At 41.5% G+C, this 23,221-nt stretch overlaps 2 protein-coding genes across 2 annotated transcripts in view; both read right to left on the minus strand.

Moving 5' to 3' along the window:
- Window positions 1-23,221, minus strand: part of LOC132882584 (zinc-binding protein A33-like) — a 193,095-nt gene that overhangs the window by 75,059 nt on the left and 94,815 nt on the right. The gene's annotated exons all lie outside the window — the stretch shown is intronic.
- On the minus strand, window positions 12,944-14,701 carry LOC132890095 (uncharacterized). Its single transcript, XM_060926890.1, has 4 exons — window positions 14,652-14,701; window positions 13,844-14,030; window positions 13,526-13,768; window positions 12,944-13,125 (listed from the first exon to the last, which is right to left on the minus strand). Exons 1-4 carry the CDS (start codon window positions 14,694-14,696, stop codon window positions 12,944-12,946), a joined length of 657 nt encoding a protein of 218 aa, XP_060782873.1. The 5' UTR covers window positions 14,697-14,701.

Here is a 23,221-nt window from a genome sequence, read left to right on the forward strand (position 1 = left end):
CACAAATCTTGAAGAAAACACTGAAAAGAAATGTGTTGTCTTTACCTTGATGCCTTTTGGTGATCAGTTCATCTTCTGCTCACTTCACTATTCACAGTAACAGACATTTTCATTAAGGGTGCCCAAACTTTTGCATACCACTGTATAAGAGAAAAACTTAAATAATCTCCATAAAAATAATTATAGTAGAGTGGCGGCTACAATTATCGACTGTCCATAATTATCAACACCTTTTCAGATTTACCAATAAAAAACAATTTTACAAAGGCAAGTTTCAGTTACAACTGTTATTGGTTAATTAATCAACTGGAAGACACCCCCCCGCCCCGCTCTTTGATCTTGTCATCTGATGACACAGATCATTACCTAAGATGGAAATTTTTTTAGCACGATCAGCAATCTGAGGAAAACCCGGATGTTATCATCGCAGGTAAGCATGGTGGAAAGATCATGGACATGTTTTTACTGATCAAATTCAACAATATTTCATGATCTCCTTGTCGAAACCTACTTTGTTTCTTACTCTTATTTGAGAGTCACCATTTTGTATCTAAACGCACGTTTGAGAAGTCACGTGAGGTGTCGATAATAGTGATCACTTTCACTGGTGTCCACCATTATCGACACCCTGTGGAATTAAGGGACATATACAACCATTATGGATCGATCTTTGTGTCACATTGTTGAAGATGAAGTACTTTAAAAAAAATAAAAGTCCTGTGATTTATAATTTTTTTTCTGATTCATAACAGAATGGAATGATTATAGAGTATTTGGAATCTGATTGCAATAAATAGAATTAGACCAGAATTAAATTCCTAGCGCATAAAAAAATGACATGCTTGAAATATTCAGATTTTTCTATTCCATTCAGAAATATATGTTTGCAGTTTGCTGTAAATATCTACCACATATTACAATATCAGTAGACATTTTATATTTTGGTTCGAGGAATGACATGCAACCTTTGACTTGGATTTTCATGTGGTTAATGTCAGTTGCCTGTTGACATTTATTGGTAAACTACAAAAGTAGAAATTAATACAAACAACAACGAATGATTAACAAAATGTGATCTACGAAAATACTTCGAAAGTGGGTAGAAAGTGGAACAAAGATTTTCTGACACAGGTTCAGCATTATCATTTCATTTGTTTACAAACATTAGAATTACTTCCTCATTTATGTAAACACCGACATCAATATATTTATATAAAATATATTTTGTACTACATATAAGTCTCATCTCATTATCTCTAGCCGCTTTATCCTGTTCTATAGGGTCGCAGGCAAGCTGGAGCCTATCCCAGCTGACTACGGGTGAAAGGCGGGGTACACCCTGGACAAGTCGCCAGGTCATCACAGGGCTGACACATAGACACAGACAACCATTCACACTCACATTCACACCTACGCTCAATTTAGAGCCACCAGTTAACCTAACCTGCATGTCTTTGGACTGTGGGGGAAACCGGAGCACCCAGAGGAAACCCACGCGGACACGGGGAGAACATGCAAACTCCGCACAGAAAGGCCCTCGCCGGCCACGGGGCTCAAACCCAGACCTTCTTGCTGTGAGGTGACAGCGCTAACCACTACACCACCATGCCGCCCTACATATAAGTCTATGTAAAACAAATTAACTTAATACCACATACCGATTATTTAAAAAAAATTTTAATAAATAATCATCTGGGTGTCAATTGTGGAACAGTGCCGATAACTGTGGACAAAGGTGTCGATAATTGTGGAATGGTGTCATGTGATATGATACTCTAAGTAATTGGGAATCAACTCATTTTTTTCCAGTGGAAGTTTGAGTAATTATTCATGCACAATTTATGTATTGAAAGTCTTTTCTACTTTTGCAATGGCCAAAAGATCGTTAATTGTAGCTGCCGCTCTAGTAAAAAAAAAAAGAGCTATTCAAAAAAAAAAAAAAAGATCAGAGATTGAACTGGAAAAGGAAAAAACTAACAGTGAAAGGAAGTGCTGTAAAGATATGTAAGGCATGTGGGTAAAGTTGAGAAAATAAGAGGAGGTAATGAAATAGGGAGCATATGTAACCTACTTTGCAAAATTTGCCAAGTCTGGTTTCTCAGTATTAACCCTTTATTTACATCCAAAACAAATTATTTTTACTTGTTGTAATGTCAGCAATCACCATTTTCACAAAAAAGGTAAATGCTAAATATCATATGTAAAAACCATATATACGTATCACTTAAGTCCATTATAACATCTGTATTTTTTTAATTACGTTTACTGGGGGACTTCAATGCTCACGTGGGCGATGACAGTGACACCTGGAGGGGCGTGGTTGGGAGGAACGGCCTCCCCGATCTGAACCCGAGTGGTGTTTTGTTATTGGACTTCTGTGCTAGTCACAGTTTGTCCATAACGAACACCATGTTCGAGCATAGGGGTGTCCATAAGTGCACGTGGCACCAGGACACCTTAGGTCGGAGGTCGATGATCGACTTTGTAGTCGTGTCATCTGATCTCCGACCCTATGTCTTGGACACTCGGGTGAAGAGAGGGGCTGAGTTGTCAACTGATCACCACCTGGTGGTGAGTTGGATCCGCTGGCGGAGGAGGAAGCTGGACAGACCTGGCAGGCCCAAACGTATGGTGAGGGTCTGCTGGGAACGTCTGGCCGAGCACTCTGTTGGGGAGGTCTTTAACTCCCACCTCCGGGAGAGCTTTACCCAGCTTCCGAGGGAGGCGGGGGACATTGAGTCTGAGTGGACCATGTTCTCTACCTCCATTGTGGACGCAGCTGTTCGGAGCTGTGGCCGCAAGGTCTCCGGTGCCTGTCGTGGCGGCAATCCCCGAACCCGGTGGTGGACACCGGAAGTAAGGGATGCCGTCAAGCTGAAGAAGGAGTCCTATCGGGCCATGTTGACCTCCGGGACTCCTGAGGCAGCCGACGGGTATCGGCAGGCCAGGCGTGCTGCAGCTCGGGCAGTTGCGGAGGCAAAAACTCGGAACTGGGAGGAGTTCGGGGAGGCCATGGAGAAGGACTATCGGTCGGCCTCGAAGAAATTCTGGCAAACCGTCCGGCGCCTCAGGAGGGGGAAGCAGTACTCTGCCAACACTGTTTACAGTGCGGGTGGGGAGCTGTTGACCTCGACTGGGGACATTGTCGGGCGGTGGAAGGAATACTTTGAGGATCTCCTCAATCCCACCGTCATGTCTTCCACTGAGGAGACTGAGGCTGATGACTCAGAGGTGGACTCGTCCATTACCCAAGCCGAAGTCACTGAGGTGGTTTGCAAGCTCCTCGGTGGCAAGGCACCGGGGGTGGATGAGATCCGCCCTGAGTATCTCAAGTCTCTGGATGTTGTGGGGCTGTCTTGGTTGACACGCCTCTGCAACATCGCGTGGCGGTCGGGGACAGTGCCTCTGGAGTGGCAGACTGGGGTGGTGGTCCCTCTTTTTAAGAAAGGGGACCGGAGAGTGTGCTCCAATTATAGGGGAATCACACTTCTCAGCCTCCCAGGGAAAGTTTACTCCAGGGTACTGGAGAGGAGAATTCGACCGATAGTCGAACCTCGGATCCAGGAGGAACAATGCGGTTTTCGTCCTGGTCGCGGAACACTGGACCAGCTCTATACCCTTCATAGGGTGCTCGAGGGTTCATGGGAGTTTGCCCAACCAGTCCACATGTGCTTTGTGGATCTGGAGAAGGCATTCGACCGTGTCCCCCGTGGTATTCTGTGGGGGGTGCTTCGGGAGTATGGGGTTCGGGGCTCTTTGCTAAGGGCTGTCCGGTCCCTGTACGAACGGAGCAGGAGTCTGGTTCGCATTGCCGGCAGTAAGTCAGACCTGTTCCCAGTGCATGTTGGACTCCGTCAGGGCTGCCCTTTGTCACCGGTTCTGTTCATAATTTTTATGGACAGAATTTCTAGGCGCAGCCAGGGGCCGGAAGGAATCCTGTTTGGGAACCACAGGATTTCATCTCTGCTTTTTGCGGATGATGTTGTCCTGTTGGCTTCTTCAAACCAGGACCTTCAGCATGCACTGGGGCGGTTTGCAGTCGAGTGTGAAGCGGCTGGGATGAGAATCAGCACCTCCAAGTCCGAGGCCATGGTTCTCGACCGGAAAAGGGTGGCTTGCCCTCTCCAGGTTGGTGGAGAAGTCCTGCCTCAAGTGGAGGAGTTTAAGTATCTCGGGATCTTGTTCACGAGTGAGGGAAGGAGGGAGCGTGAGATCGACAGGCGGATCGGTGCAGCCTCCGCAGTGATGCGGTCGCTTTACCGGTCCGTCGTGGTGAAGAAGGAGCTGAGCCAAAAGGCGAAGCTCTCAATTTACCGGTCGATCTACGTTCCGACTCTCACCTATGGTCATGAGCTTTGGGTAATGACAGAAAGAACAAGATCGCGGATACAAGCGGCTGAAATGAGTTTCCTTCGCAGGGTGGCTGGGCGCTCCCTTAGAGATAGGGTGAGAAGCACAGTCACTCGGGAGGAGCTCGGAGTAGAGCCGCTGCTCCTCCACATCGAGAGGAACCAGCTGAGGTGGCTCGGGCATCTTTTTCGGATGCCTCCTGGACGCCTCCCTGGGGAGGTGTTCCAGGCATGTCCCCCCGGGAGGAGGCCCCGGGGAAGACCCAGGACACGCTGGAGGGACTATGTCTCTCGGCTGGCCTGGGAACGCCTCGGTGTTCTTCCCGAGGAGCTGGCCGAGGTGTCTGGGGAAAGGGAAGTTTGGGCTTCCATGCTTAGACTGCTGCCTCCGCGACCCGGTCCTGGATAAGCGGAAGAAGACGAGACGAGACGAGACGAGACGTTTACTAACTTTGTGAATAGAAATCATATATTTACATGATATTATCAAGTTAAGTTTAAAATGAGACTTTTAAGTACATAGAGAACATAAAAAAGCCAGAAATATTTTACACTATTGCTACAGAACCTGAGAATATTTATAACTTATCTACATTCCAGAACTCAGCTCACAATCTCTCATTTCAGAAATTTCTGAGATACATTTATTACTAAGCTGCTAGCAGTGTCTGGTTTGTTTTTTTGTTTGGTTTTTTTTATGTCCAAACTACATCAAGAAGTAACACTTTGCCTAAGGATTCAAACACAAAACATGAAGATAAAAGCAGTTATTGGTAACACATTATGACCAGAACAGCCACTGGACTATTTTCAAAAGTAAACAATGTCACTTTCACAACTAGACAATGTCAGTTTCCTCTGTATCTGCTGGACTGTCTGTTGTTCTGTATGGACAGTGCATGGACAGATAAGCATCAGACATTTCAGTAACTCTATAACTAACAGGTTCACTAGTTATCTACAATTTATAAGAAAGAGTTATATTCTTAATTATGGCAGACATCTGAGACAAGCATGCAAACATACAGATAGGCTAAGATAGACACACAAAGAAGCAACTACTGTAACTTGCTGAAATATTTTTGCAACAAATCTCAGAGTTATGGGACCCCAACAGAAAATCAGTCACCTTGTTCAACACTTTTTTCATCAATCTTGAAACAAACATCCATCTATCCATTATCTCTAGCCGCTTTATCCTGTTCTACAGGGTCGCAGGCAAGCTGGAGCCTATCCCAGCTGACTACGGGCGAAAGGCGGGATACACCCTGGACAAGTCACCAGGTCATCACAGGGCTGACACATAGACACAGACAACCATTCACACTCAATTTAGAGCCAACAATTAGCCTAACCTGCATGCCTTTGGGAGCACCCGGAGGAAATCCACGTGGACAACATGCAAACTCCACACAGAAAGGCCCTCGTCGGCCACGGGGCTCGAACCCAGAACCTTCTTGCTGTGAGGCAACAGTGCTAACCACTACACCACTGTGCCGCCCACTGAAAGAAACATACTTTTAGATAAAGAGTAACAAACTCCTAAAAGCAAAATGTTATGTCAGTTGAATAGACTGAGCGCACACCACCTCTGAGGTTCTAACTGATCCCACTCAGTAGTTTAGGTCCTTTTAGGGTTAAATGGGTATCTAATGCATGAACTGGGGTGGCATGGTGGTGTAGTGGTTAGCACTGTTGCGTCACAGCAAGAAGGTCCTGGGTTCGAGCCCAGCGGCCGGCCTTTCTGTGTGGAGTTTGCATGCTGTCCACATGGGTTTCCTCCGGGTGCTCCAGTTTCCTCCAAAGGCATGCAGGTGAGGCTAATTGGTGTCTCTAAACTGACCATGAGTGTGAATGGTTGTCTATGTGTTAGCCCTGCGATGACCTGGTGACTTGTCCAGGGTGTACCCCACCTCTCACCCATAGTCAGCTGGGCTAGGCTCCAGCTTGCCTGTGACCCTGTAAGACAGGATAAGTGTCTACAGATAATGGATGGATGGATGGATGAACCATGCTTTTGACCTGAGTAAAAAGGTTGTGTGCCACAAATAACACATATTATGGATATAATAACTGCATATTAATGAAGTAATACTTTTATACCAATTTCCTATATGTGGTTCAGGCCTGGTGGCATGGTGGTGTAGTGGTTAGCGCTGTCGCCTCACAGCAAGAAGGTCCGGGTTCGAGCCCCGTGGCCGGCGAGGGCCTTTCTGTGCGGAGTTTGCATGTTCTCCCCGTGTCCGCGTGGGTTTCCTCTGGGTGCTTTGGTTTCCCCCACAGTCCAAAGACATGCAGGTTAGGTTAACTGGTGACTCTAAATTGACCGTAGGTGTGAATGTGAGTGTGAATGGTTGTCTGTGTCTATGTGTCAGCCCTGTGATGACCTGGCGACTTGTCCAGGGTGTACCCCGCCTTTCGCCCATAGTCAGCTGGGATAGGCTCCAGCTTGCCTGCGACCCTGTAGAACAGGATAAAGCGGCTAGAGATAATGAGAGGAGATGAGATGGTTCAGGCCTGGAATTTCATCATTTTAGGGGCAAAGCCACTTGGCCTTTTGTGCTGTCAATTTTTTGAGGGCACGAAGGCCAAAAACCAGGGCACCAAGGCCATAAAATAAAACAAACAATGAATTTAAGTTCACGTCTATAATGAATTTAATTTAAGGACTAATGACTCTTCTGAGGAAGATTGGAGTCTCAGTCAAAACTATCAAGCAGGTAAAGAAACATCTACACTATTATGTCTGAAGATAAGAAAATATTGAACACATCTAAACTTATCAATCCATCACTCACTTCAAAAATTGTAAAAAAAAAAAAAATAAAAAAAAAAAAACCTTATTAAACCTATATCCTCCCATAATTTTTGTTCAATTGACACCAAATGTGCAAGAGCATCTTCAGACTGTACTACTACGCAGATTTTTGATTAATCAAAATTGAGCCTGGAGTCCATCAAAATGTTTGACTGTAAATGGAACATATACTAGCATGCAGGCTACTGATTAACCCATAAGAGCCCAGACCGATTTCTCAATCAAGGAAAATTATTGAGGAAATAAAATGAACTAAATAGACGACAAAGAAAACATTTCTGACCTTTTATTTTTTAAAATAGCACTTTCATGTCTCAAGATCTGAAATATTAAATTGCAAATTTGCAGAACACTGCAACACAACTTGTCTTGGGTTTTGAGCCGATCACAGCAGGGCAGCACTGTGGCCTGAGGTAAAACATGATAGTTTAAGTTTGTTTAAATTACAAAAATGAGTACATCCAATGACTGTTAACTCGAAAGTTCATTCTATGCAAACAGTTTGAGTGAATACCACTTTTAAAGATTAGTTTTATTGCATTATTTAAACAGTATGAGTATATGAAGAGTATATGAGACAGTCATTGGGTTACTCATTTCTGTAATTTAAACAAACTTAAACTATCCTGTTTTACCTCAGGCCACAGTGCTGCCCTGCTGTGATTGGCTCAAAACTCAAGACAAGTTGAGTTGACGGCTACAGAGGAAGTTGCGCCATTTTCTAATTTACACAGAGCAATTTAAGGTGTATGCACTTTTGACAGCAAGCTAATTAGCATGTTAGCGGCTACAATCGGTACTCGGCACGTTAAAAGTGGGTCAGTAACGACATAACGTTACTGTACAAGCAATGCTTATTTAACGGTAACAAACTTAAGCCCTATATGTTGAAATTCCTCTCTTATTCGCTCGTTAATTTATCACACAGTCTTACCTCAGTCAACTTCTTCCCTCCTTCTGTGAAAATTCAACGTCTCAGACGCGGACACAAGTGGGCGGTGGATGCGTTTGATTAAGTCTCCTGATTGGCTGGTGATAGATTGGTGGGCGGGGGATGCGTTTGATTAAGTCTCCTGGTTGGCTGGTGATAGATTGGTGTCATTATAGCACGTCGGAGCGGTTCATGCCAGGCTCGAGTCCGATCCACCACTGATGAGTTGCCCAATAAGAATCCAGAATGTCATCAAAAGACGTAATTTTTTCTCAATAGACACAGGTGATGTTAAAGTAGTTCTAGAATTTTAGAACCCACAATTGATGAAAATGTAGTATAAGGGTATATATTCAATGTATGCAAATTAAAAATAAAAAATTTCCCCATCAAAGGGGTGTATTTGAGCGACAAAACCGAGCTTCTGGGAAGCATTTCCTGGAAATCCCAGTTGGGAGTCACGTGATCGATGACGTAGTAAATTGACCAGGATGGCAGCATCCAGTATAAACACAAGCGAAATGAGTGAATTAGTCCGGGAGCCATGGGGTCGGACCCGGAATTTTTGGTTAAAGTTTTTTTTTTTTTTTGCTTTATCTTATAGATTTGAGGTAGCTCTTCAAGATTTAAGAGGGTGCCCGGTGATATCCCTTGGGCAATTTAATATATTAACCCTTTAATGCCCTATATGCCCAAATAATGGAAGAAAATACAAAAAAAAAATAATATCAGTGTAAATACTGATATTAAATGCACCAAGTTGGCTGTATCTGATAGGTATTCACATTTTTTTCTATATTTGTCATTCAAATACATCAAATGTGGATTAATTAACCCTTTCATAACTTTTCCAAATTAGCGATTTTTATACAAGTATTACATAAACTCTACAGTTAATACAAAATAATGATCAATATCTATGTAAGAACTATACAGCATGCAAAAGAACTATATACAGCATGCACACACACACACACACTAATGACCAATAACTATGTAAAAGAACTATATACAGCATGCATACACTCACACCAATGATCCACTATGTAAACGAACTATATACAGCATGCATACACTCACACCAATGATCCACTATGTAAACGAACTATATACAGCATGTATACACTCACACCAGTGATCCACTATGTAAAAGAACTACAGCATGCAATAGAACTATATACAGCATGCATACACTCACACCAGTGATCCACTATGTAAAAGAACTACTGTATATACAGCATGAAATAGAAATATATACAGCATGCATATACATTCACACCAGTGATCCACTATGTAAAACTACAGTATGCAATATATCAAGCATGCAAAATGGCATATACAGCATGCGCACACACACACAAGAATAGCAAAAGATACTGATTTTCAATTAACCAAATTGGCTGTACAGTATTCACGCTTTACTGTCATTCAAATTAGTCAAACGTGTAATTGACCCTTTCATAAATTTGCAAAATTAACAATTTTGATACAAGAACTACAGTACATAAAGCATGTACGTGCATGCATGCATGCACACGCACACACATACACACGCACACACACTAATGAGCAATAATTATGTAAAATAATTACATACAGTATGCAAACACACACACAAAACACAAAAACTATTTAAGGAAATAACTAAGAGTTCAGATGAAAAAAAAACCCTCTAAACCCTTTTTCTGAAATTCTGTGGTGCTAAATCTCTACTCTGGAGCATCCTACTTGAAAGCAAGCACAAAAAAATTGTGCAAGACACACTATTGACAGAACAACTGCATTTAGAGTTGCAGGGATTTTTACTCTTGCAGCTACATCTGATCATCTTCAAAATGTAATCCGGTGCCAGTTTGATATTTCCAGGTACACTTGTTGGGATCAGTGCTTTGTTCTGTGTGTCTTTAGTCCATCCAAATTCCTCAGGATTTAGTTCAAGTGGATGATTATCCAGAGTTCTCCATAATATTGCTTGAAAATGTGCTCTTTTCACATTTTCAAGAAATGCCTCTGTTGCTGGTGGAAGAGCAGCCAGGTTTGGTGAGGATAAATAACCTTTTCCATTCTTTTTCCCCCATACCACCAACCTTGTGTGTGACATGCTGTTACTGCCTCGAATGCCATAACACGCTGAGACAAAGTCAGTGGCTTCAATAGCGACTTGCTGGAATGGCACATTAATGTTTCCAATTGACGATAAATGATGACAATGGAGTGTATGCCTAATAATTTAAGGCTCGCATTAACAACCAAAGTAATAGAGTAATAAAGGGCTTTTTGGTATAAGCCCCGCCCCCAATTGCATGGCCACACCCCCAACCATGGCTGGAACCCCACCCCCAGGCCTTAAACTCATCCTATTATGTTAACAAACACAAAAATAAGTATGATATATAGACTTTGGTGAACATAAAGTGAAGAATGTCAAAATGTCAGAATTTAGGCTATGACTGCAGCACATCCAACAATAAAGGGCCAATATCCGGAATTGCCCAAGGGATATCACCGGGCACCCTCTCTTATCTTAATGAGTAGACCTTGGACAACAACAAACAGCAAAAAAAAAAACTTTAACCGACGAAGCCAGGTTCAGCCAAATTTGGGCCTTTGGCTCCCGGACTAAATCAGACAGCGATTATTCAGACGAAATTGCGTCTGAAGACGAAAGTGAATCGTGTTCCAGTCGAGGTGAGTCGATGCACAACATTTTTTCTACTAAATCAGAGGTCTGGGCCGAAATGTGCGTCGTGATCGGCAGTATATTTGGGGCGAACCGATGGCGTTCAAGCGGCCTTTCCAACAACACGGAAATGACTGCAGCTGTCAATTTTCGTGGGTTGAAACGTCAACAAATTCACTGTTACATCCAACAATATACTATATGGACACATCGAATGCCAACTGCCTCTATTAATATCGTATTTTGAAACAATGGACGCGTTATAAGTGTGCCAACACGATCTAAAGTCGGTAGAAACAGTGTCCCGCTGTGAGTGAGTGCTGTTTGTTTGTATGTATAATAGGGCCTATAATAGGCTAGATTATGATGGATGGAGACTGGTAGTGGTAATAATGTATACATGGTAGGCCTTTAGGCCTATGTGAAATAATAGCTCACGTGACTCAGACAATGACATTTTTGGCTAGGGCCTACTCTCCTAGGCCTTTCTTTTGCATCAACAGATTTTAGTGAAGATGAGATGGATCTGATTCTGAACGAGTTGAACCCTTATGCACTGGAACCATTGGCAGATCCCACAGCATCCCCACAACAAGACAACCATCCAGAAAAGCACGAGTATGCCCACAGAGTTGGAAATACAGACTGGTAATATACTGTTATTTAGGGTTTCAGTTATCCTTTTTTAATTCAAAAAATGATGATAAGGATTAAATAAGCAGACAAATTATATCATTTTTAATGTGGGCCTAACTAAATTTATAGGCCATAAACAGTGCTTTTAAAGACTAATAAATCTCAACCAAATAGAATAATGAAAGACAATATACATATATGTTAACTATATCAATTTCAATAAGGGTATACAACAATACACATAATTTTCAGGTGTACATGTACCCATTGTGCAGCAATGGAGGACCCAGATGAATGTTGTTGCTGCCAAGAATTAAATAGAGTATTTGACAAACTGGAGGAGCATGCATCAGAAAATAATATCGAGCCTCCTACATGCATATTAAACCACCCTGGCTTTGAAGGTATATGCCTTGACCCCTGGTCTCTGGAACAGTCATACAGATACTACAAGAAGGACGATTATATAGAGCCAGATTCATCACAGCCTGAGTGAGTAATTATGTACATAAATGTAATTTTCACAATTCAGGTTAGAAGATATTAGCCCTGAATATTGAAAGGTGGATAATTATTAATAGTATATCGAGAAAAAAAATTAAATGTGGATTATTGAAAAATTTAAATTTCAAGATTCAATGCTCATAATTATTTGCTTTGACACAGATGTAACAATACTCGTCATTTCAGCAAAACAGTTGCATGTAGATACATAAGCAATACACTGACTTGGCAAATAAATTTACTTTCAGAAAATATAGGTATACAAGTTATCGACGCTTCACGGAATGGATCCATGGCAAGCTAGGAAAAGGTAATAGGGTGCCAATACCATCGTGTGCCGTATCAAAAATAAGGGCTACCTATCCTGATGCTGGAAACATGTATAAGGGATTCAAGCTTCCACACCTTCCATAAAACAAGAATATTATTCATGGCAAAATTGACTGTATATATCTGTGTATAAAGTATGATTAATTTTCAACTGATGTTTCATTTATCATAAATCTTGTCTTGTGTTGCTTGACTGCATCTTCTTTAGAAATTCTGATGGCTGTGCTTGACAAAGGTGGTGGCTTTGATGGATCTTCTAAGTATTTATTGTCATTGATGGCACGTTTATGGACTGCATTCATTAGTCGAGTGACATAACCTGAAATTCAAAATGCATGATTATTTCAATAATATTGAAATTTCATAAATCAGTGATATTTTCATTTTTATTTACCGTAGGTTGCTTTCTCAAACACTTTACATAGTGTGTGACTGCCTTTTTTGAATTTGGGGTAGACAATGTTGTACCTGTCATCACCACCTTTGGTCTTGGCTTGAACTCTAGCTGAATTCTCATTGTGATGAAGAATAGCTATTTGGTACCTGTGTGAATTCAAATTAAAATTTTGTGTAAAGCTGAAAAGGATTTTAAGTTGGAAACAAAGCTACACAGGCCAAACAAGGGCACATTTTCCGAATGATTATTTTTGATATTGTCAGTCCAAGACATCAGGCATGATATCGACACCACAAAATTATACTAACCTAGCACGAATAGCATGATAGCTGAACTGTAACATCTTGGGAGCCATATGATTGAGTAATGAATGAAATGATTCAACTCCAGAGGTGATACTGTTAGGGGTCAGTTGTCTGATATCCTTCATCATATTTTTTGAGAAAGCTATCTCTTTCAACTTGGTGTAGGCCTTTGTACCTGGAATGAAACACTTATATCTCACTTATCGAATACAGAGAAATTGATCATTCTATTTGGTTGACAGGTAGAGAGTTAACAGAAGAGACAAGCTGATTATAAAATTTACAGGAATAACAAGAGTTATCACATACAGTGTGCATCCCTCCTGAAAGCACCAGAAAAGCAAGATCGTGACCCAGTGAAGAAAGCAGGACAATATAAAAAAGTGCACAGACACCAGAAGCTAGAATTAAAGTGGTTATAAAGCATATATACATGTAATGAATAGGCATGATATCACACAGATTACCGTAATATGTCAGGTATCTTCACACTATCCTGTAATAGACAGTAAATCAACAGTTTATGACAATTATGAATAGATAACCATATGCAATGTAACCATGTTATTACTTACTAGGTTTGAACCATTCTCTCTCCTCTATCTCCCCATGGAGACATTTGTCAAACTTTGGATCATCATGGGTGTGGATGTTTATCACATGGTTTTCCAAAGCCTTCCATGCTGCCACTGAGACATCAGGGTCCCCCTTACCCTTGTTGACACACCAGTATAGATGCTTGGAAATGGCTGGCTTCCATTTTTTAACCAAGTCACACCCTCTCTCCTTTCCAAGTGCTGTCAGCTTTTTGCCCATTCCTGAAAATATTGCTATATCTATGAGAGAATATTCTGGCATCTCTTTGACGAACTGCACTGAAATCAAATACATACCTTTATCGATGTGCCATATGTCAACACTGTGTCTAATAGTTGGATGGTGATCTCTCATCATCTTTCTTATAGACACATGTCTATCAGTTACAAGTTCCTTGACTGCGACACCCTCTTCTTCTAATTGGGCTAATGCTCGGGTGAGGCCTTCCTTCTCCATTGCCGTGCTCGATCCAGCTTCGTTTGACTGAAATTACGATAAGTGATGATGAAAATATTGACTTAATAAATCAACTTTTCAGAAGCTCGAAGCTTACCTGTACTAGCTGTGACGCAACAATTTTGCGTGTTGACTTTTCGATTATTGTATAGGTTCCATATTTTGCTGAATGCCCTGAAGTGCAAGAGATATAGTAAATAATATCTCATCTCATCTCATGATCTCTAGCCGCTTTATCCTTCTACAGGGTCGCAGGCAAGCTGGAGCCTATCCCAGCTGACTACGGGTGAAAGGCGGGGTACACCCTGGACAAGTCGCCAGGTCATCACAGGGCTGACACATAGACACAGACAACCATTCACACCTACGGTCAATTTAGAGTCACCAGTTAACCTAACCTGCATGTCTTTGGACTGTGGGGGAAACCGGAGCACCCGGAGGAAACCCATGCGGACACGGGGAGAACATGCAAACTCCACACAGAAAGGCCCTTGCCGGCCACGGGGCTCGAACCCAGGACCTTGCTGTGAGGCGACAGCGCTAACCACTACACCACCGTGCCGCCCTATATTAAGATATTATTTTAGAATAACATACTTGTTGCCACTTTTTGTTTATGCCTGTAATCAACAATTTGATCCCACTTACCAGGACTGTCTGCTCGACCATCACCCATCGCAATAATTTCACCATTCTTCTTTTTTATTTCTTTGACAATCTCTTCATGCTCTTTCGTCATCACATCATTGACAGCAGGTACGAGATACTTCGACTGGTGTTTCATATATGTGTCGTAAGAAATATTCTGGACATTCATGTGGTTCAAAAACCTCAGTGCCTTGGAAGGTGAAAGTCCAGCAAAAAGTAATGCAGCGCTAAGGGTGATGTTACCGGCTTTGACATTTCCAATGGACGGCTGGCTGGACCAAGTTCGTCTGTACCCACAGAAAACAGATTGACAGTCTTGCCTCACTGTAATGGCGGTACCATTTACACTTATAGATTGTTCAGATTCTGTGAGGCACATAGGGCACTGTTTGAATAAGGACAATAAATTACTTTCGCTGACTAGATAAAACTTTTCTCCAATGCTACTTGGTCCTATATCCATCTCGTCTCTGAAAATATAAAACAGTCGAAAATAATTTATATGTAGGCCCTATTATGAGGAACAAAATTGCAATATTTTCTGATTTGGATTTTGCTAATCTCGAATTAGGAAACGTATAGTCCTACTTACATATCTTCATGATCATCATCTGTGCTTGGTTGATAATTAGGATCAATTGTTGGATCATCTAATAAAATTTCATCTTCAATATCACTTTGCAACAGTCATGGATTGCTACAAAACTCCGATCCAATGACTCTTTCAGGGAGGATTGTCGTGTTTGAGTCGCAACATCTCTCACTCATGGCTTGGCTGTCAAACCAAAACATTGAAAATAGTGAATTTTTAGAATTTTTCTGGGTACCTCAGTTTTTATTATAGGCCTACCTAAAAACTGTGAAACATTAATACCCTAAGGCGTACCTTTACTTCGCTTGTAGACCCTTGTCCTGGCTGGCTTGAAATTAACTTGTGATGAAAAATCAGCAGTGGACGACAAAGGCTCTTCCTCAATGCCAGCAGAGGAACTTGTGCTTGGAGTTTGCACATTTTCTTCTTGAGATGGAGAAATTAGCGAGTTGATGAGCTAGAAAATAAAAGAAATTTGAAGAAAATAAGCACTAGTGTCTAGACACAATGCTAGAAAGCTTTTGTGGCACAATTTGAATTGAAATTGACAAATTCTGACAGATCATGACAGCGGTAGAAATCGGCACAAAAACAATTGACTTCGTAAACTGATGACCAAATATTAATAACAGAACAAAAGTAGAAAGAAAGACTAACCTTACGACGATTGATTTTCTCGATGGCACTTCTTTTTTTTTAGGGTCTTGTTGACGTTGTCACCGGCGACTGGTGAGTGGTGGTGGAGCTCGGACTGTCATCATCAAGTCTCCGCTTGAAAACGGTGGGAATCGCACCATCCTTTAAAATCCCTTTCTTTTTGTATCCCAAGGCAATGGCAACAGAGTTTTTTGGCTCAAAACTCTCAGACGTGAAGTGGTCTGAACATAACACAGCGGAATTCCAAGCAGGAGTATCGTACCGACTGAGTGGTTCTCGCCAGTCTGCCCTCGTCCGCTTTACTTGCCGGTTCCACTCAGCGAGATCGTATCCATTATTCTTATCAGGATCAGGGAACTGATGCAGAGATACTCCGTCTTTGTTGGTTTTAGAACAGCCGTACGCGACACACTCTTTTACCATCGTATACAGTGGAAATAATCCGTAGATCCGCGATTTGTCACTCACAGTCACAGTATGTACAGGAAGTGAGCTGTCTAGCTTGTCAATTTACTACGTCATCGGTCACGTGATCGCGGCGCGATGTTTTGCTCGTGGGCTATCGCAGAAAATCCTCTATAAAATCATTACGGATAAACATTTTTTAGTGATTTTTTTGTAATATACTACAAATATTAGTATTCATCATTACATGCAAAGGCGATTTTCAAATTCTAAAACTACTTTAAAGCCTATTGGCAGTCACGAGGCAGACTACAAAACCGCAGGGCATCAAGGCCACTGTGGCCTTACGGCAGATTTTTTTTCCAAGGGCACAAGGCCAAATTGAGAGGGCACAAGGGCCATGGCCCTCATGGCCTTTGTGAAATTCCTGCCCTGGGTTCCCCTGCATAATCAACTATGAAACAGCAGCCGACAAACATTACAACAAGTCCAGATTTATGAATTTATATCTGAACTTGTATATTATTACCAAAAACAAGACTTGGCAAATTTTGCAAAGTAGCCTCCAAATATAAACAAATACCGCCTGACTAAAAAAAAAGGGGGAGGAGTCAGGAGATACTTTTCTTGGGGCACATTTGATCGAATACCATGGTTTAACACATAAGCCAAATACACACGATGGGAGTGGTAATATGGCAGCCAGATGGCCAGTGGGGAATAGACCTTGTGCACCTATGTCATACAGTGGTGCTTGAAAGTTTGTGAACCCTTTAGAATTTTCTATATTTCTGCATAAATATGACCTAAAACATCATCAGATTTTCACACAAGTCCTAAAAGTAGATAAAGAGAACCCAGTTAAACAAATGAGACAAAAATATTATACTTAGTCATTTATTTATTGTGGAAAATGATCCAATATTACACATCTGTGAGTGGCAAAAGTATGTGAACCTTTGCTTTCAGTATCTGGTGTGACCCCCTTGTGCAGCAATAACTGCAACTAAACATTTGCGGTAACTGTTGATCAGTCCTGCACACCGGCTTGGAGGGATTTTAGCCCATTCCTCCGTACAGAACAGCTTCAACTCTGGGATGTTGGTGGGGTTCCTCACATGAACTGCTCGCTTCAGGTCCATCCACAACATTTCGATTGGATTAAGGTCAGGACTTTAACTTGGCCATTCCAAAACATTAACTTTATTCTTCTTTAACCATTCTTTGGTAGAATGACTTGTGTGCTTAGGGTCGTTGTCTTGCTGCATGACCCACCTTCTCTTGAGATTCAGTTCATGGACAGATGTCCTGACATTTTCCTTTAGAATTCGCTGGTATAATTCAGAATTCATTGTTCCATCAATGATGGCAAGCCGTCCTGGCCCAGATGCAGCAAAACAGGCCCAAACCATGATACTACCACCACCATGTTTCACAGATGGGATAAGGTTCTTATGCTGGAATGCAGTGTTTTCCTTTCTCCAAACATCACGCTTCTCATTTAAACCAAAAATTCTATTTTAGTCTCATCCATCCACAAAACATTTTTCCAATAGCCTTCTGGCTTGTCCACGTGATCTTTAGCAAACTGCAGACGAGCAGCAATGTTCTTTTTGGAGAGCAGTGGCTTTCTCCTTGCAACCCTGCCATGCACACCATTGTTGTTCAGTGTTCTCCTGATGGTAGGCTCATGAACATTAATATTAGCCAATGTGAGAGAGGCCTTCAGTTGCTTAGAAGTTACCCTGGGGTCCTTTGTGACCTCGCCGACTATTACACACCTTGCTCTTGGAGTGATCTTTGTTGGTGGACCACTCCTGGGGAGGGTAACAATGGTCTTGAATTTCCTCCATTTGTACACAATCTGTCTGACTGTGGATTGGTGGAGTCCAAACTCTTTAGAGATGGTTTTGTAACCTTTTCCAGCCTGATGAGCATCAACAACGCTTTTTCTGAGGTCCTCAGAAATCTCCTTTGTTCGTGCCATGATACATTTCCACAAACGTGTTGTGAAGATCAGACTTTGATAGAACCTTGTTCTTTAAATAAAACAGGGTGCCCACTCACACCTGATTGTCATCCCATTGATTGAAAACACCTGATTCTAATTTCACCTTCAAATTAACTGCTAATCCTAGAGGTTCACATACTTTTGCCACTCACAGATATGTAATATTGGATCATTTTCCTCAATACATAAATAACCAAGTATAATATTTTGTCTCATTTGTTTAACTGGGTTCTCTTGATCTACTTTTAGGACTTGGGTGAAAATCTGATGATGTTTTAGGTCATATTTATGCAGAAATATAGAAAATTCTAAAGGGTTCACAAACTTTCAAGCACCACTGTAGGTCAGAGGTCAAGTTTGTTTATCCGCCATATTGGGTATCAAGCCGCGGCTCACTTCACACGCAGAAATTTTTGGAGAGTGATTAACATTTTCAGTCAGAATGGCTTGTTGTGTGGCAGTAGGGTGCTCTAACAGAAAAAGCACGAAGGGTTTATCGTTTTACCGGTTCCCCGCTGATCAAGATCAAGACTGATCAATTTTTATGTTTCCTAAATCACTGACTCGTGGCATTCTACATTGCCATTACTAAAACTAGTAGTAGATCTAGTAATATCTATACATAATAGTTAGTACTACTACTAATTAAAAAACAGTATCATGCTACCAGTTCATTTTTACCACTATAAATAAATTTTATATATGTGTGTGTGTGTGTGTGTGTGTGTGTGTGTGTGTGTGTGAGATCCAATTACATGAAATATAATTCCTCAAAATTTGATTTAAATAGTTGAAAATTAATATTAGAAACACTAAAGCTGTGCCATACTCAAAAGGAAATAGCTTACAAGTTTCAACAGCAAAAAGTGTTGCTGCTACGTTTGAGCAGACTTCTCCCAGACCTGCCATACATGTGCAGTAGGGTGGTCCCCAAAAACAAACTTCAACTTTTTAAAGGTGCTACTTCATTTTCTTGTTCCACTTGGGGAAAAAATAAATTGGGTAAAATTTCAAGTGATTTGAATAATATTAACCACTGCCACATGAGCCCTGTTTTTTGCATGCCAGGTGGATGGCACATGTCATCTATGCAATCAAGATGTTTTTGTTTAGAAACCAGTTTCAGTTATCTACTGAGGAACTCTCTGGCCTGAAACACTTCACAGCTTTCACTGGAGCACTGTATGTCAAGGCCTGGTTCAGTGCTCCATCTGCAAATCGCTGCTCCAGCTGGTGATTTGTCATTCCTGAAGGGACTGGTCTCCTATCCTGATTCTGATATTGCGAAAGCCACCAGCAAGAAGTTTCCCAGACACCTCTGGTATCTGAGTGAGGACCTAGCCGAACTTGCCCTATTTGACAGCAGCATCACAGATGATGAAAAGTGTGGGATCGTGGCTGCTCTGAAAGATGAAGCAGATGATGATCAGCCATGTGCAACAGTGGACACAGAGGCGAAGGAAGCCATTGCAAACAAAACTGTGGCAGATTTTGTTACATCTGCCTCGGGTCACATTTTTGAGGCATTCAACATTGACACCGACTTCCTTGTCAAGGACCCTTCAGAGTGGGAGGAGAACCCATCATTCCAGTCATCAAAGAAGGCCCTGCATGGTATTGCTGTGGTCAATGACTTTGCTGAGAGAGGAGTGACACTAATCCAGGACTATAATCAAATCCTGACAAAAGATGAGCAGCAGCGGCAATACCTGTTGCAAGTAGTGGAATGGCATCGGCGTCAGTTCCCGGAAGCCAAGAAATAGTAACAAAATACCACCCATTATGACTGTTTGATCTAAACAAATATGTGAACAGTGGCACATAATATTGTTTTTATTTGTCTTGGACTCCTGTTTGTCATTTTTCAATATGTATTGCTTAGGTGAACATGCACATAGCTTTTTGTTGGTTTTCGCAAATATGCTCAAATAGTACAAATTTCAACCCATGCATGTGTAACCGGTCGTTTATTGCTCTGCATTGTGATTGGTCTGGGGTGGGTATAAAAAGTGATGCCGACACAGCTGATTCCTTTCGTGCACTTTACTGCAAAACCAACATGTACACACACGGCATGGGTGAGCTCCTTCCCCAACTCCTCTTCCCCAGGGTGACAGAGACAGGGAACGTAATCCAAGCACTATATTTACACAGTATAAAGTAAAATAAACCCAAACAAATACATTACAGGCTTCCCAGATAATTTGCAACACTTTAGGGAGCAACCAAAGCTAAATAAATGTCCAGGGATCGCCTAGCCTCCCATTCAAATACAGTGGGAGTTAGCTAGCTAATCTAGCTAACTCCGTTAGCATTAGTGCTAGCGGGACCTAGCATAAGAAAAATTAGCTAACATGCTAAGGGTCACAACAGTAATTTATAGTAGGGCTGTGCGATATGGGAAAAAATGAATATCCCGATACATTTTCTCCATTTCACGATATACGATATATATCTCGATATATTTAAGTCTCCTCTAAAGGACCCCATGAAATCTAACCTTTACTCTTTACTGTTTTCACTACAATCCCTGCAGATTAAATAACATTCTTGGTTAACTTTACAGGTGGTTTTCAACAACACATTTTAAATTTTCATGTTGGTGATTAATCACAATTGAGTTGAAATAAGACTATTTTTATTCAACAAAGATGTGGCACAAACTGCAAGAACAATCTTGAAAATTGAAACAAAGGGGCAACACAATACAGAGCTGCTCAGAGCTCAAATCAATAAAGTGCAAGCTCAACACTGAGAAAGACATTTAGCCTAAATAAGAAAAGTGCTCATTCATTAAATTATTTTAAAAAATAGATCTCCAAGCTATTAACCTGACTACTGAGAACCACTGGAACATTCACAATAGAGAGAGAGAGATTGAGGGAGAGAAGAGAGAGATCTGCAAAGCATCATTTTTCTCTTTGCACACTTTTGAACTGAATGTTTTCTGGCTCTGCCTCTCAGATGTGTATAATTCCGGTATTGCCTTCTCTGTAAAATGTCTGCAACCAGGCAACTCATGTTTGGGATCGAGTGTGTTTAGTAATTTTTGGAAGCCTGGTTTTTCCACTATACTAACTGGGATCATGTCTTCAGCAATGAAGTTAGTGACTGCATCCGTTATAGCTCTCCATCTCTAACTCGGTTTCTCATATGGGGGGCTTTGGAGAACGAGGCCGCTATGGTCGTTTGTTTAGCTTGTGGGGGGTTTTAGCTCATGGGCAAGTAGTTCGGAGTTTAAGAGACTTCATACTGTACCGGGTGAGTTTCAGGTGATGGAACATATTTGTAGTGCTGCTGCCTTTCGTGATGACAGGTTTGGGGTTTTTTTTCACACTTTACAAACTGCCATTTGCTGTTCCACGTCCTCCTCGCGATATCCAAAAAATGCCAGATGACTGACCCCTTGCTAGTTCTTTTAGGAAGTAATCTGTCGCTGAAATTGCCAGAGTTTACACGGTAGCCTATGCAACACCAGCGATTGCACGAACTGAGTCAGCGCTGTAAACCGGAACCAAGAAATCTTCCCGCCAGCAGTGTTGCCAGATACTGCTAACGTTTTCCAGCTCAAAATATGTTCAAAACCCGCCAAAATGCACTTAAAACCGCTCAATCTGGAAACACAACCGAAACTAGAAAATCTTCCCGGAAGTTCCTTTCAGCACCGAGATGTCGCCCGGGATTGGTTGGCGAGTGCGTGACGTTATTGTTTTCTTTACCCTTAGGCAGCCTCTCACATTACTGCCTGAGGGACAGGGAGAAAACCACCGGGAAATGTTTTAAACAAACACGAAACAAACGCAAGTCGGAAGATGACCATAAAATACTCGATAGTTACGATATAATAATTTTATGTATCGCACACAGAATTTTCGCGATATATCGAGTATATTCGATATATCGCACAGCCCTAATTTATAGACGATAAAATTCACAAAACAATCGAAAATAATGACACACCTGCAAAACCAAAATGTGCACACACAGCATGGGTGAGCTCCTTCCCCAACTCCTATAAAGAGTAAAAAAGAAAACACTAAATAATCGCGATTGCTAATTGCTAATCAGTGGAATTACACAGTCAGTAGGTAGGCTAGTTAATTAGTCACAGGCGCATGTTACACCATGTAATGAAGGAACAACAAAATACATGAAAACAGACAAGATATCACTACAATACATTAAGGGGGTGTACAGAAATAAATAATATACAGAATCATAGTTATAAAAGTAGTGGATGGCAGTACAGAAAGGAGATAGTTATAAGATGAAGAAAAGTGACTCAGACAGAAAACACACCTCTTCCCCAGGGTGACAGAGACAGGGAAGAGGTGAAGGGGGCGGGGCAATATGAATAAGGAAAAAGGAAATATTAGAGGGGGGTAGAAGGAGGGGGCAGGAAGCTCCATAGGCACCCAGAAGAAAAAGAAGAAGAAAATACTGTATGTACATGCTGTTAGGGTTTTGCTGGGATTCGAACCTGGTTCGTTGGTGTGATGATCCAGCAAACCCCCACTAGGCCACCAGGGGAATGACTCAAATGCAGAGGCGTGAGGCGGAAGTAGAAAAAGTAACAAAAGGTTTATTTATACTATGTACACTATATACAATCCAGGGCAAAACAAAAAAACAAAAACAAAGAGTATAATTCAAAAAGAAAAAGGCAAAAATGCAAAAGCTCAGAAGATCCACAAAACACAGTACAAAGGAAACTGGAGATAAACATAACAGCACAAAGACTCCGTGACAAGAGGACTGAACTCAGGGGTATAAATACACAAACTAATTAAGGACACAGGTGAAGATAATTAGGACTAACAGGCAATTAACAAAAACACAAAACACAGGAACAGTGGCGGCCTCTAGAGGCCAAAATAAACAAGACACGAAAAGGAAATAACAGCG

The sequence above is a fragment of the Neoarius graeffei genome, chromosome 1 (genome assembly GCF_027579695.1).
Source record: "Neoarius graeffei isolate fNeoGra1 chromosome 1, fNeoGra1.pri, whole genome shotgun sequence".
Classification (NCBI taxonomy): Eukaryota; Metazoa; Chordata; class Actinopteri; order Siluriformes; family Ariidae; genus Neoarius; species Neoarius graeffei.